Source organism: Bos grunniens, chromosome 29 (assembly GCF_055505025.1).
Source record: "Bos grunniens cultivar Pamir isolate PY7600 chromosome 29, Bosgru_T2T1.0, whole genome shotgun sequence".
In the NCBI taxonomy this organism is placed as follows: domain Eukaryota; kingdom Metazoa; phylum Chordata; class Mammalia; order Artiodactyla; family Bovidae; genus Bos; species Bos grunniens.
In genome coordinates this window covers 23,668,754-23,683,025 of record NC_141193.1, presented here as the reverse complement: position 1 = coordinate 23,683,025, position 14,272 = coordinate 23,668,754, and the positions used below count along the sequence as shown (strand labels likewise).

Genomic DNA, 14,272 nt, shown 5'->3' with positions numbered 1-14,272 from the left:
TAAACCCAGAGGGTTGGTATGAGGAGGGAGGAGGGAGGAGGGTTCGGGATGGGGAACACATGTATACCTGTGGCGGATTCATTTTGATATTTGGCAAAACTAATACAATTATGTAAAGATTAAAAATAAAATAAAATTAGAAAAAAAAAAACCTACTTGGTCACGATGTATGATCTTTTTAATATGTTGTTGGATTCTGTTTGTTAGAATTATTTTGTTGAGGATTTTTGCATCTATGTTCATCAGTGATATTGGCCTGTAGTTTGTGTGTGTGTGTGTGTGTGTGTGTGTGTGGCATCTTTGTCTGGTTTTGGTATTAGGGTGATGGTGGCCTCATAGAATGAGTTTGGGAATTTACCTTCCTATACAATTTTCTGGAAGAGTTTGAATAGGATAGGTGTTAGCTATTCTCTAAATTTTTGGTAGAATTCACCTGTGAAGACATCTGGTACTGGGCTTTTGTTTTTTGAGAGATTTTTGATTACAGTTTTGATTTCCATGCTTGTGATGGGTATGTTAAGATTTTTTATTTCTTGGTTCAGTTTTAAAAGATTATACTTTTCCAAGAATTTGTCCATTTCTTCCAATAGATGCACAGACAATCTTTGACAAAATTCAACACCAATTTATGACAAAAACTCTCCAGAAAGCAGGCATAGAAGAAACATATCTCAAAATAATAAAAGCCACATAGATAAACCCACACCAGACATTATCCTCAATGGCGAAAAATTGAAAGCATTCCCACTAAAGTCAGGAACAAGACAAGGGTGTCCACTCTCACCACTATTCTTCAACATAGTTTTGTATGTTTTAGCCACAGCAATCAGAGAAGAAAAAGAAATAATAGGAATCCAGATTGGAAAAGAAGTAAAACTCTCATTGTTTGCAGATGACATGATCCTCTACATTGAAAACCCAAAGACACCACCAGAAAATTACTGGAGCTAATCAATGAATATAGTGAAGTTACAGGATGTAAAATTAATACAAAGAAATCCCTTGCGTTCTGATATACTAACAATGAGAAAACAGAAAGATAAATCAAGGAAACAATCCCATTCACCATTGAGACAAAAAGAACAAAATACTTGGGAATAAATTTACCTAAAGAAACAAAAGACCTTTATATAGAAAACTATAAAACACTGGTGAAAGAAATCAAAGAGGACACTAATAGATGGAGAAATATACCGTGTTCATGGACTGGAAGAATCAATATAGTGAAAATGAGTGAGTTTACTACCCAAAGAAATCTATGGATTCAATGTAATCCTTATAAAGCTACAAACAGTATTTTCAGAGAACTAGAACAAATAATTTCACAATTTATATGGAAACACAAAAAACCTTGAATAGCCAAATCAAGCTTGAGAAAGAAGAATGGAACTGGAGGCATTAACCTGCCTGACTTTAGACTATACTACAAAGCTATAGTCATTAAGGCAGTATGGTACTGACACAGACAGAAATATAGATCCATGGAACAAAACCAAAAACCCAGAGATAAATACATGCAACTATGGACACTTTATCTTTGATAAAGGAGGAAAAAATATGCAATGGAGAAAAGACAATCTCTTTAACAAGTGGTGCTGGGAAAACTGGTCAACCACCTGTAACAGAATGAAACTAGAACACTTTCTAATACCATACACAAAAATAAACTCAAAACGGATTATAGATCTAAATTAAAGACCAGAAAATACAAAGCTCTTAGAGGAAAATATAGGCAGAACACTCTCTTACATAAATCAAAACAAGATCCTCTATGACCTACTTCCCTGAGAAATGGAAATAAAAGCAAAAATAAATGGGGCCTAATTAAACTTAAAAGCTTTTGCAAAATGAAGGAAACTATAAGCAGGGTGAAAAGACAGCCTTCGGAATGAGAGAAAATAATAGCAAACGAAGCAACTGACAAATAATTAATCTAAAAAATATACAAACAGCTCATACAACCCAATACCAGAAAAATAAACGACCCAATCAAAAAATGGGCCAAAGACCTAAACAGACATTTCTCCCAAGAAGACATACAGATGGCTAACAAACACATAAAAAGATGCTCACCATCACTCATTATCAGAGAAATGCAAATCAAAACCACAATGAAGTACCATCTCACACCAGTCAGAATGGCTGCTATCAAAAAATCTACAAACAATAATAAAAGTATACAAAAAATACCTGCTGGAGAGGGTGTGGGGAAAAGGGAGCCTTCTTACATTGTTGGTGGGAATTCAAACTAGTACAGCCACTATGCAGAACTGTGTGGAGATTCCTTTAAAAGCTGGAAATAAAACTCCCATATGACCGAGCAATCCCACTGTTGGGCATACACACGGAGGAAACCAGAATTGAGAGAGACACGTGCACCCTAATGTTCATTTCAGCACTGTTTACAATAGCTAGGACATGGAAGCAACCTAGATGTCCATTGGCAGACGTTTGGATAACAAAGCTGTGGTACATACACACAATAGAATATTACTCCATTAATAAAAAAGAATGCTTTTATGTCAGTTCTAAGAAGGCGGATGAAACTGAAGCCTATTATCCAGAGTGAAGTAAATCAGAAAGAAAAATACCAATACGGTATGCTAACGCATATATATGGAATTTAAAAAGATGGTCATGATGATCATATATATAAGACAGCAAAACAGACACAGATATAAAGACCAGACTTTGGACTCTGTGGGAGAAGGCGAGGGTGGGATGATTTGAGAGAATAGCTCTGAAATATGTATATTACCATATGCGAAATAGATTACCAGTCCAAATTTGATGCATAAAACAGGGCAGTCAAAGCCGGTGCACTGGGACAGCCCAGAGGGATGGTATGGGGAAGCAGGTGGAGGAGGATTCAGGATCGGGGGACACATGTACACCCATGGCTGATTCATGTCAATGTATGGCAAAAACCACCACAATATTGTAAAGTAATTATCATCCAACTAAAATAAATTAATTAATTTTTAAAAAAGTAAAAATTGAATTACCACATATCCTGCAATTCCACACCAGGGGATATAACTGGAGAAAAATAAAGCATTAATACAAAAAAAAAGAAACATGCACATCAAAATTCATTGCAACACTATTTACAATAGCCAAGAAATGAAAGCCACCCATGTCTCCATAAACAACCAAATGGATATACATACAATGGGATATTACACAGCCGTAAAAAGAATGAAAGTTTTCCACTTTCAAATACATACATGGATCTAGACAATTTTATGATTAGTGAAATAATTCTCATGTAGAAATACACAATAAGATACCACTTATATGTGAATTTTAAAAATAAAACAAAGAAATGTATACTTCAAAACAGAGAGAAATTCACAAAGAAAAGAAAAAAAAAAACTAGATGTAACTAAAAGAGGAGGAGAATGATAGGGGTACAGGATTAAGAAACACAAATGACTATGTGTGAAGAAAATAAACAACTAGAAGATATTTTCAGAGAAGGCAATGGCACCCCACTCCAGTACTCTTGCCTGGAAAATCCCATGGACAGAGGAGCCTGGTGGGCTGCAATCCATGGGGTCGCTAAGAGTCAGACACGACTGAGTGACTTCACTTTCACATTTCACTTTCATGCACTGGAGAAGGAAATGGCAGCCCACTCCATTGTTCTTGCCTGGAGAATCCCAGGGACGGGGGAGCCTGGTGGGCTGCCATCTATGGGGCCACACAGTGTTGGATACAACTGAAGTGACTTAGCAGCAGCAGAAGATATTTTATAGCACAAGGAATTATAGCCATTATCTTGTAATAAATATTAATGGAGTATAATCAGTAAAAACACTGAATCACTATCCTGTATACATGAAAATAATATTGTGAATCAGCTATACTTCAATAAAAATGCATTTAAAAAATAAATTCCAGCATGAAAATATGTTTTTAGTTCAAAAATGATAAGAAAAGGGTCTTAGACAAACCACAAAGAGTTAATATAATATTCTGAAAGGCCAGATATAAGATTACAGGTACAGGAATCAAGGGAGGTAAATCCATCTGGCATGAGAAAATTTAGAATGAAAGACCTATATAGCTGTCTAAACTTATCTAATAATTTATTTCCAAAATATTTTGTGTACAATATGTACATGACTCTGTGGACTCTAAAATATATCTGTCAAGTATTTCATTAAGAAAACTACCAAAAACTCACAAACTATGATATATGTTATCTCAGTTTTCAACTATATATATGTCTATTTACACAAATATTTCTCCAAGTAAAAAGACAGCCAGCAAAAGTCAGTGACAGCACGAAGTTCACTCACCCTCATATGACTAAATAAGCTCTTCTAAAACTTACCTATCTCATATCATTCAGCTAGATTTTCAAGGACAAATACACATGGGGAAAATACAGCTAAAAGCACTGACTAAACTATGGTGGAAATATTTTATGACCTTGGTAGACGTTAAATTGAAGTTTTCATTATTTACCAAAACATAAATGAATGTTCTGGAGAAGGAAATGGCAACCCACTCCAGTAGGCTTGCCTGGAAAATCCCATGGGCAGAGGAGCCAGGTAGGCTACAGTCCATGGGGTTGCGAAGAGTCAGACACGACTGAGTGACTTAACTGTCACTTTTCACTTTTATGCATTGGAGAAGGAAATGGCAACCCACTCCAGTATTCTTGCCTGGAGAATCTCAGGGACAGAGGAGCCTGGTGGGATGCCATCTATAGGGTTGCACACAGTCAAACACAATTGAACAACTTAGCAGCTGCAGCAAATGAATGTTCAGTGAACTTTTCAGTATGGCTGTTATGTTTGATGAATAAATAAGAAAAACAGGTATTTTCAATATTATCACGTTAATGTAAATTATCTAAAAAGTCAAAATACTCATATTTAAAGAAGAACTTAATACAATACTTTGATCACCTGATGCAAAGTGACGACTCATTAGAAAAGAGTTGACTCATTAGAAAAGACCCTGATGCTGGGAAAGATTGGAAGCGGGAGGAGAGGGGATGACAGATGACAATGGTTGGATGGCATCACCAACTCAAAGGACATGAGTTTGAGCAAGCTCCAGGAGATGGTGAAGGACAGGGAAATCTTGGGTGTTACAGTCAATGGGGTTGCAAAGAGTCAGAAACAACTGAGCGACTGAACAACAACAAACCAGAATTATGATCCTTTTATCTATTAGATAATATTTCCATACAAAATATCATCATAATCTTAATGGAAATGTGTACTTGTATGTGGAATATAATATTTTCTATCCGGTTTTAATAATGAAATATCAATTACCAATCAAGAATTCATTTTTTTCTATTTTTATTGAAGTGTTTTTGATATGCATTATATGAGCTACGAGATTCACAATTCTTAGAGGTTATATTCCATTTATAGTTATTATAAAATCTTGGCTATATGTCCCGTGTTGTACATTCTATTGTTATAACTTAGTTTATACATAATATTTTGTATGTCTTCATCACCTATCCCTATACTGCCTGTCTCCACTTCCCTCTCCCCACAGGTGACCATAAATTTGTTCTCTTAATCAGTGAATCTTTCTCTTCTGTTCTATTCACTAATTTGTTACAGTTTTCAGATTCCACATATAAGTGATACCATATGTGTCTTTTTCTGCCTGATTTATTCCACTTACCACAATACCTTCCAAGTCCATTGATGTTGCTGTAAATGGGGAGTTTTCATTCTTTTGATGGATGAGTAATATTCCATTTTATCTATTTACCACATCTTTTCCCTTCATCTGTTGATGGAGATTTAGGATGCTCCCATATCTCGGCAATTGTAAATAATGCTATGCTGAATATTGGGGTACAAATATCTTTTTGAATTAGTGTTTTCATATTTTTCAGATATATACCCAGGAGTGGAATTACTGGGACATATGGTATTTCTATTTCTAGCTTTTTGAAATACCTCCACACTGAAAAATTTCCACTTGCAAGCTCATTCAGAAACAATTCTCTGGAAGTTCCATCTTTTTCTTCACAGTTGTTTCTTTCCTTCCATTTTTTCACAAGATGAACAGGGGATTCAAAAACTGGTCTCTGCATTTTTAGCTATTTGATTCTGAGCAAGTCATAGAACTATTTCCTTAGCAAAAAATCAGATAAGGAGACTTATCTTTTAAGACCATTTATAAAATTCTAGAACATATTACTTCCTAGAGATTTAATTTTTCCTCTAATAAAGGGAAGGAGTCAAGTTTACGAACTAAAAGAATAAATATCAACAGGACAATGTTTCTGTCAAATATTTTTGTTTTGTGTTGAAAAGCGGGAAACACATCTTTCTTTGCAAAAGGGAGGTGCTCTTACATAATTAGACAATGAATCTTGACCTTACATTTGATAATGAATTCTATAGTCAAAAATATCACTGTTTAACTTTTAATCAATATCAGAATCCACTGATATGCAAGTTGATAACAATTTCAATCATATTTTATGACAGCGTATCAATTGACCAATACAATAAAAAGAGGCATATGTTATTAGTGTGGATTGAGAAAGGCCGACAGAATAATTTAGCTTATTCATTTTCAAGTACCCTCAAGAATAAAGAACTATGGTTCAATAAAGTGTTCAATTTCTTTACCTGTATGGCACTTAAGATACAGAATAGGAGCTATTACTAAAAGAATCCAGAAAAATTTGGGGAATTTTTACATCTTTACCGTGTCCACATTTTTGTCAGTATGTCTCAGTTTTAATGGAACCATAAGTAACGACAGCACTGATACAGGAAAGGGCTCTATGTAATGAAATCAAGAAAGAAAAAAATTGCTCAGACTGCAGACTACTCTATGGCATACCTTGGATGAACAGACACACAAGGAAAATAATAGTGTTATCATCAGATGGGAAAGGTTATTGGTCCCTACCCTGCAACTGCTATGGGATCACTTAGGGCTGAAGATGATTCTCCAGTTAAATAGGCCCACAGGTTACATTAAGGGGCAAGAGAAGAAAAGACATCAGACACTAGAGATTAAATCCTGCCAAGAGGACATTAGAAAGACAAATGAAGAGTGTGACAAAAGAATAAGAGGAAGAGGATACAGTGGAGCAAGAAAAAGACTTAAAAAAATAAAGAAAAGGTGGCATAACTGGTTTCATTCATTTTGTGATTCTCTTCAAGGTTTTCTTCACAGCAATTTTGACATCCTTGTTCCTGAGGCTATAAATGAGAGGGTTCAGCATGGGTACCACATTAGTGTAAAGCACTGAGAAAAATTTTCCCTGCTCTACAAAACTAGAAGACGGTGGCCTGACATGAGTGAGCAGCCCAAATCCATAGAATAGACCAACTGTTGTAATATGGGACCCACAGGTGCTCAAGGCTTTAGACCAACCTTTAGATGATGGTATATGAAGAATATTGAAAAGAATCAAAGCATAAGAAGTTAAGATAATGAGGCTAGATACTATGACAACTGTCCCCACAACAGCAGAAACCAGGATCTCATTGGCATAAGTGCTGCTGCAGGAGAGCTGGAGGAGTGGGAGAATGTCACACATATAATGGCTAATGATGCTGGAACCACAAAAGATCAGCCTCATCATACACCCTGTGTGGACCGTGGCTCCAGCAAACCCCATCACATACGAACCAGACATCAGCAGAGAACACACCTGAGGGGACATGGCCATTGTATACAACAAGGGCTTACAGATGGCCACGTAGCGATCATAGGCCATGGCTGTCAACACATAGCACTCAGAGCCGACAAAAAAGCAGAAGAAAAACAGCTGAGACATACATCCTGTAAAGGAGATGACATTCCTCTTGGAAATAAAGTTCATTAGCATTTTGGGGTTAAAGACAGATGAGTAACAGAGATCAATAAAAGAGAGATTGAACAGAAAAAAGTACATGGGGGTGTGCAGGTGTGAATTTAGACAAATTAGAATCATCAAGCATAAATTTCCCAACCCAGTGACCAGGTAGTTCAGAAGAAACAGGAAAAACAGGGGTAACTGGAGTTTAGGTTGTTCTGTCAATCCCATAAGGATAAACTCAGTCACAGAGGAAGCATTTTCCATATTCATTTACTACACAGTCGTGATCTGTAGGAACAGGGGCAGAAACTCAGATTCACAATGGACCTTCATGGACTTTCCCTGTTTCCCGAGTGATAGCTGGATCTTTTTATAACCACAGGGTTGTCTAAAGAGACTCATCAAAGCATCCAAAATGCAAGACTTGTAATGACTATTCCCGCAGATTCCTCATTTTCTTTTTTCTGTCCTTAATCCTCTTGTTTGTCTCTGTGCTTAAAAAATACTGGTAGACTCCCAGTGTCTCTGCACATCATTCTTCCTCTCTCCAGGCTCTGTTCAGGATCAGGGCTGAAAAGAACAATAAATAGGTGGTATTCCACAGAACCCTCGATTTATATAGTCTGAGGTTTGAAAGGAATTGAGACATAGGTGATTCAACCCTCACCTTCTTTTTCTGTGATGCCTCACTGCCACTGAACCTTAGGACTCCTTCTACCTTACAGTCCTTAGAAGGTCAAAGTTTCTGACAAGGAAGAAGACAGTATCCATCACTGTGGTCCTCAGTCTTTGACATGCTAAGGGGACAGGCCATAATTTCTATTTGAGAATTTCCCCAGAAGGTCTTCTTCACTTGCAAGGATAATATACACCTTAACAAGCTCCGAAGCAATCAATTAACTCAAGTAGAATGTATTTCATACCCTGTAGTTCTGGGAAAATTGATTAGAAGCACAGAAAATAATTCTCTCCCTTGTGATTTCCTTTCAAGTTAATGAGCTCCCTGACATTAAAAATTAATGAGTTTTTCTTTCCATTCTGTGTCACAGATCTTTTGAGACACAATATACTACTAGTTAAGTATTCTTCTTAATCCCCAAGGCAGAGTAATGTGTGTTCTGATATTTACTTTCTTTCTCATCTCTTGGAGTCTATGTCCACTTCCAAAAACAAAAGGACATCTGGGGCATAATCACTTTACAATGTATTGTTGGTTTCCCCCATACAACATTGCAAATAATAACAATCATATATTTATCCTCCCTCTTGAGCCTCCCTCTCCCCATCATCCCACCCATCCAGGTTGTCACAGAGTGCCAGGCTGGGCAGTGTTTATATAGTGCTATGTAGCAGCTTCTCATCATCTACCCATTTTACACATGATAGGGAATGCACGTCAATCCTATTCTCTCCATTGGTCCCACCCTCTCTTTCCCCAACTTTGTTCACAAGTTTTTTCTCTATGTCCGTGTTCCATTCCTTCCCTGTAAATAGGTTCATCAGTACTGTTTTTCTAGTTTCCAAAGATATGTTTTAATCCTGGTAGTTCAGCTGGTAAAGAATCTGCCTGCAATGCAGGAGACCCTGGTTTGATTCCAGGGTTGGGAAGTTCCCCTGAAGAAGGGATAGGTACTCTAGTATTCTTGCCTGGAGAATCCCCACGGACAGAGGATCCTGGTGGGCTACAGTCTATGGGGACACAAAGAGTCAGACACGACCAAGCAACTAAGCACAGCACACATACGATATTTATTTCTCTTTCTGACTTACTTCACTCTTCTGTATAATTGGCCCTAGGTTCATCTAGCTCACTAGAACTGACTCTTATGTGTTCCTTTTTATGGCTGAGTAATATTTCAATGTATATATGTACCTGCTGCTGCTAAGTCGCTTCAGTCGTGTCCAACCCAGTGCGACCCCAGAGACGACAGCCCACCAGGCTCCCCCGTCCCTGGGATTCTCCAGGCAAGAACACTGGAGTGGGTTGCCATTTCCTTCTCCATATATGTACCACAACTTCTTAATCCATTTACCTGCCAATGGACAGCTAGGTCGCTTTTGCATCCTGACTATTGTAAATGGTGCTACAGTAAAACTGGGGTAAATGTGTCTTTTTCAATTATGGTTTTCTCAGGGTATATGCCCAATAATTTGATTGCTGAGTCAGTGGTAAAGAACGTGCCTGCCTGCCAATGCAGGATATGCAGAAGCAGTTTCAATCCCTGGGTCTGGAAGATACCCTGGAGGACATAGCAACCCAACCATTCCAGTATTCTTGCTTGGAGAATTCCTTGGACAGAGGGACCTGGTAGGCTACAGAGAGAGAGAGGTTTCCTAACCCAAAAGGGATCCCCCATTATTAATTCAGACTTGAGCCACAAACTTCTAGAAGCAACACTTACCAAACAAAGCCGCCATCCTCTGCTGTAAGGGGCATCAAAAGAGAAGTCTCATATTAGCCTACAACAATGCTGCAGACCAGAAGGCAAAAGAGGTAGCCCCGTCCCACCCCTCCCTCCAGTCCCCTGTCATCTTAGCTCTGACTCCTTCCGACCCTCCCACCACCAGAAAAATCCTCTCTTATCTACACTCACTCTTTCATCCCTCGTCCAAGACACTCCAACAGTTCCTCCGTAACCACTTCCCCATATCCATGGCTGACCAACAATATTTAGATAACCTTACCTACTCCTGTCAAATATGTCAATGTATTAATTCCAATTCCAACCTTAAACCTACCTCCTTTCCAACCCATCAAATGCGAGGCAGCCTCCCAGCACAAGATTGGCAGATAGACTTACTCATATGCCCCCAGTTCAGAGATTCAGATACCTCCTGGTCCTTGTGGACACTTTTTCGAGATTGGTAAAAGCATTTCCCACTACAAACAAAAGAGCCCACACTGTGACCCAAATCTTCCTCACAGAAATTACCCCCAGGTTTGGTCTGCCTTCATCCCTACAGTCTGATAAGGGCCTGAAATTTACGTGCAAGGTCACCCAACAACTTGTCCAATTCTTACAGATACCCTGAAAATTTCACATTCCATATCATCCCCAGTCCTCAGAAAATGTAGAAAGGATGAATAGAATAATCAGAAAAAAAAAAACCTCTTACTAAATTAACCCTCAAGGTACATCTAGATTGGACTAAACTTTTGCTGATTCTTCTCCTCAGAGTGTGGGCTTTGCCCGAAAGCCCCTGGGGCTGAGCCCCTTTGAGGTGATGTGCGGAAGGCCCATGCTGCCTCCTGGACTCCCCCTTGAATCTCCTCCCATACCAAGTTTCCTACACTCCCCTCTGCTGGCAGAACTCCACAATGCCCTAGACACTGAGACTGGGGACATCTCGACCTCGGCTCATTTTTACTACAAGCTGTCCCAAAAACTCAATGAAGATATGGAGCAAGTAACAGAGTTCTTCATTTCAGTCCAAAGACAAATTAACTCATTAGCTTCTGTGGCCTTACAAAATAGATGAGCCTTAGACCTTCTCACCACAGAAAAGGGAGAGACCTGCCTTTTTCTAGAAAAAGACTGCTGCTATTTTGTTAAAGAAATGGACATAGTCCAGGACAAAGTCAAAGAACTTAGAGACAGAATTGAACACCGCAAAAAAGAGTTAGAAAACCTTGACAATCCCCAAAACCTGTTCCAACAGTCCCTCCCTTGGTTACTCCCTTTCTTGGGACCATTGGTACTTATCATTTTATTCGTCTTATTTGGACCCTGTCTCTTCAATCTCTTTCAAAGGTTTCTCCAAGAACAGATTTAGGCCATCTCTCAAGACCAAGTCAAGACTGTTCTTTTGCTTAAAACCCTGATGGCAAAAATAGAAAATCAACACTATGGGCCTTAGACTTCCTTCCTCCCAGACTACAAACCCCTGACCCTCATTTATCAGCAAAAAAAATCCCTGAACATTAATGGTGCCCACATTTCTTTCTCTTTATATATATATATATATACACATATATATTTCTTAAAGTCTGGAGTGAAGGAAAGTTGCATGGTTCAAGGTAGCCTAGAGTTAAAACTCCAGTCTAGGTCCTCCCCATCATTCTAGGCAAAACAAAGAACTCTCCCACCTGAAAAAAAATAGACATTAGGTTTATTATGCCCAGCTCTAAGCTGGCCCAGCCTCTGTCGATCTCCAGAACTGCTTGTCTCAGCCATTTAAGAGATAACTACTCCCAACAACCTTGGAAAAGAACAGGCCCCCTTAAAACAGTAGCTTTCTACATACATGTCTATATATACTTACTCTTTTCTTAAATAAGAGCAGCTGCTGCTGCTGCTGCTAAGTCGCTTCAGTCGTATCCGACTCTGTTCACTCTGTGCGACCCCATACATGGCAGCCCACCAGCCTCCCACGTCCCTGGGATTCTCCAGCTGCTGGCTAATCTGACCGCTGCCCCTTCTCGCCTCATTAAAGGTGATCTGTTCCTGTAGAGTGCCAGTCTCATTCTTCTTCTGAACCTCGCCTACTCTAGCTCCGTACCTTACACTGGTCGCAAGCGACCATCTCAAGTGTTTGAGCAGGATCCTGTTGGGCATTCCTGGAACAGCCTGTCTTCCTTGGCTCCTCTCTTAGTACCTAGATAGCAGTATTCAATGCAGAATTCCTGAGTTGTTTTGCAGATGTGAATACCCGCTCCATCCCAAATGGAGGATATTAACAACTTGATAATCAAGAGTGCACAACCCCAGGCCTCCTGAAGCCTAAGTTCAGTTCAGTTCAGTTGCTCAGCCATGTCCAACTCTGTGCAGCCCCATGGACTGGAGCCTGCTCGGCCTCCCCGTCCATCACCAACTCCCAAAGTTTACTTAAACCCATGTCCACTGAGTCAGTGATGCCACCCAACCATCTCATCCTCTGTCATCCCCTTCTCCTCCTGCCTTCAATCTTTCCCAGCATCGGGGTCTTTTCCAATGAGTCAATTCTTCACATCAGGTGGCCAAAGTATTCAGCATCAGTCCTTCCAATGAATATTCAGGACTGATTTCCTTTAGGATGGACTGCTTGGATCTCCTTGCTGTCCAAGGGATTCTCAAGAGTCTTCTCTAACACCACAGTTCAAAAGCATCGATTCTTCAGTGCTCAGCTTTCTTTATAGTCCAACTCTCACATGAATACATGACTACAGGAAAAACCATAGCTTTGACTAGATGGACCTTTGTTGGCAAAGTAATGTCTGATTTAAATTAACCTCTGTGACACCACACTGTTCCCTCACCTTCAGCCAAAGAACTGTGCAGGAGCTGATCACGTACCCTGTGACCCCTCTCTGCCATCTGCTTTTTAAGAGTGCATTGCTTAACTCTTTTGGGGAGCTAGGGGCTTCTAAGTTCATGAGTCACCTGTCTCCTTGCATTACCTTACAATAAACCTTTCTCTGCTTCAAACTCCTAACATTTCAGTTGACTTGGCCTCACTGTGCACAAACTTGCATTAACACTCATCCCAATTTTAGGAAGATTACTTAAGCTGCTTTCATGATTGTGTGTGTCCCAGTTATGTCTGACTCTTTGCTACCCCATGGACTATAGTCTGCCAGTCTCCCCTGCCCATGGAATTTTCCAGGCAAGAGTACTGGAGTGGGTTGCCTTTTCCTACTCCAGGGGATCTTCCCAACCCAGGGATCCACCTGCTTCTTTTGCATCTCCTGTATTGACAGGTGGATTCTCTACTACAATGCCACTTAGAAGCCTTCTTTCATGATTATCAGAGGCATTTATAAGAAATAGCTTAAATTAAGTCTCACTTAAGTTCATGAATTGAGCTAGAATTGCTTTACTTAATTACATGGATTAAATAGTTTTGGCTTTTCAGAAAATTCTCAAGTCCAGTCTCCATTTTGCATTTAACAGTGTGAAAGATCATCTGATGACATTACTCTCAGGCTTTTAATGTTTTCATGTCTATCCATTAACTTTAGAATAAAACAAACTTTTTAATATGTAAAATAATTTGTATTACCTGTCTGCATCTAAATGTCCAGTCTCTATTTTCCTCTTCAGTTCAAAATTACCAAGATATTTGTTACTTCTCAAAAAACAAACGAACAAAAACAAAAAACACTATTACAGTTTGGTGTCTTTGAGTTGTGGTTCCAAGTCTTTGAAATGCAGTTCATTTCTATTTCATCTACTAAAATCCCTCTGCGAAAGTCTGACCTGATTCCCACAAAATGATTTAAATTATGTTTCCTTTGTTCTCTAACTTTAGATCATAAAACCCTAATGTTATACAGATTACACTACATTGTGTCTTCTAAGCTCCTTGGGTGCTATGGCTGTGTTTCTGATTTCTGTGTATATTTCATATGTGCTGGGTTCACAGAAGGAACTTAGCAATTGAAGGAAGAATTGCACCCACAAGAACAAATACTATAGATGTTGACATGAATTAGGGTATTTCAAAATTTTCACATGGTTAAAGTAAAAATTACAGAGAGGGTAAAACTGA

At 38.9% G+C, this 14,272-nt stretch overlaps 1 protein-coding gene across 1 annotated transcript; it reads right to left on the bottom strand.

The window, feature by feature from the left end:
- Positions 1-7,141: 7,141 nt before the first annotated feature.
- Positions 7,142-8,098, bottom strand: LOC147342322 (olfactory receptor 8C8-like). The gene has a single exon (XM_086384345.1). The coding sequence runs from the start codon at positions 8,072-8,074 to the stop codon at positions 7,142-7,144; it is 933 nt and encodes a 310-aa protein (XP_086240471.1). The 5' UTR covers positions 8,075-8,098.
- Positions 8,099-14,272: the final 6,174 nt, after the last annotated feature.

Coding starts and splice junctions, on each gene's coding strand:
- LOC147342322 (XM_086384345.1), bottom strand. CDS start 8,074: ATGAATATGGAAAATGCTTCCTCTGTGACTGAGTTTATCCTTATGGGA.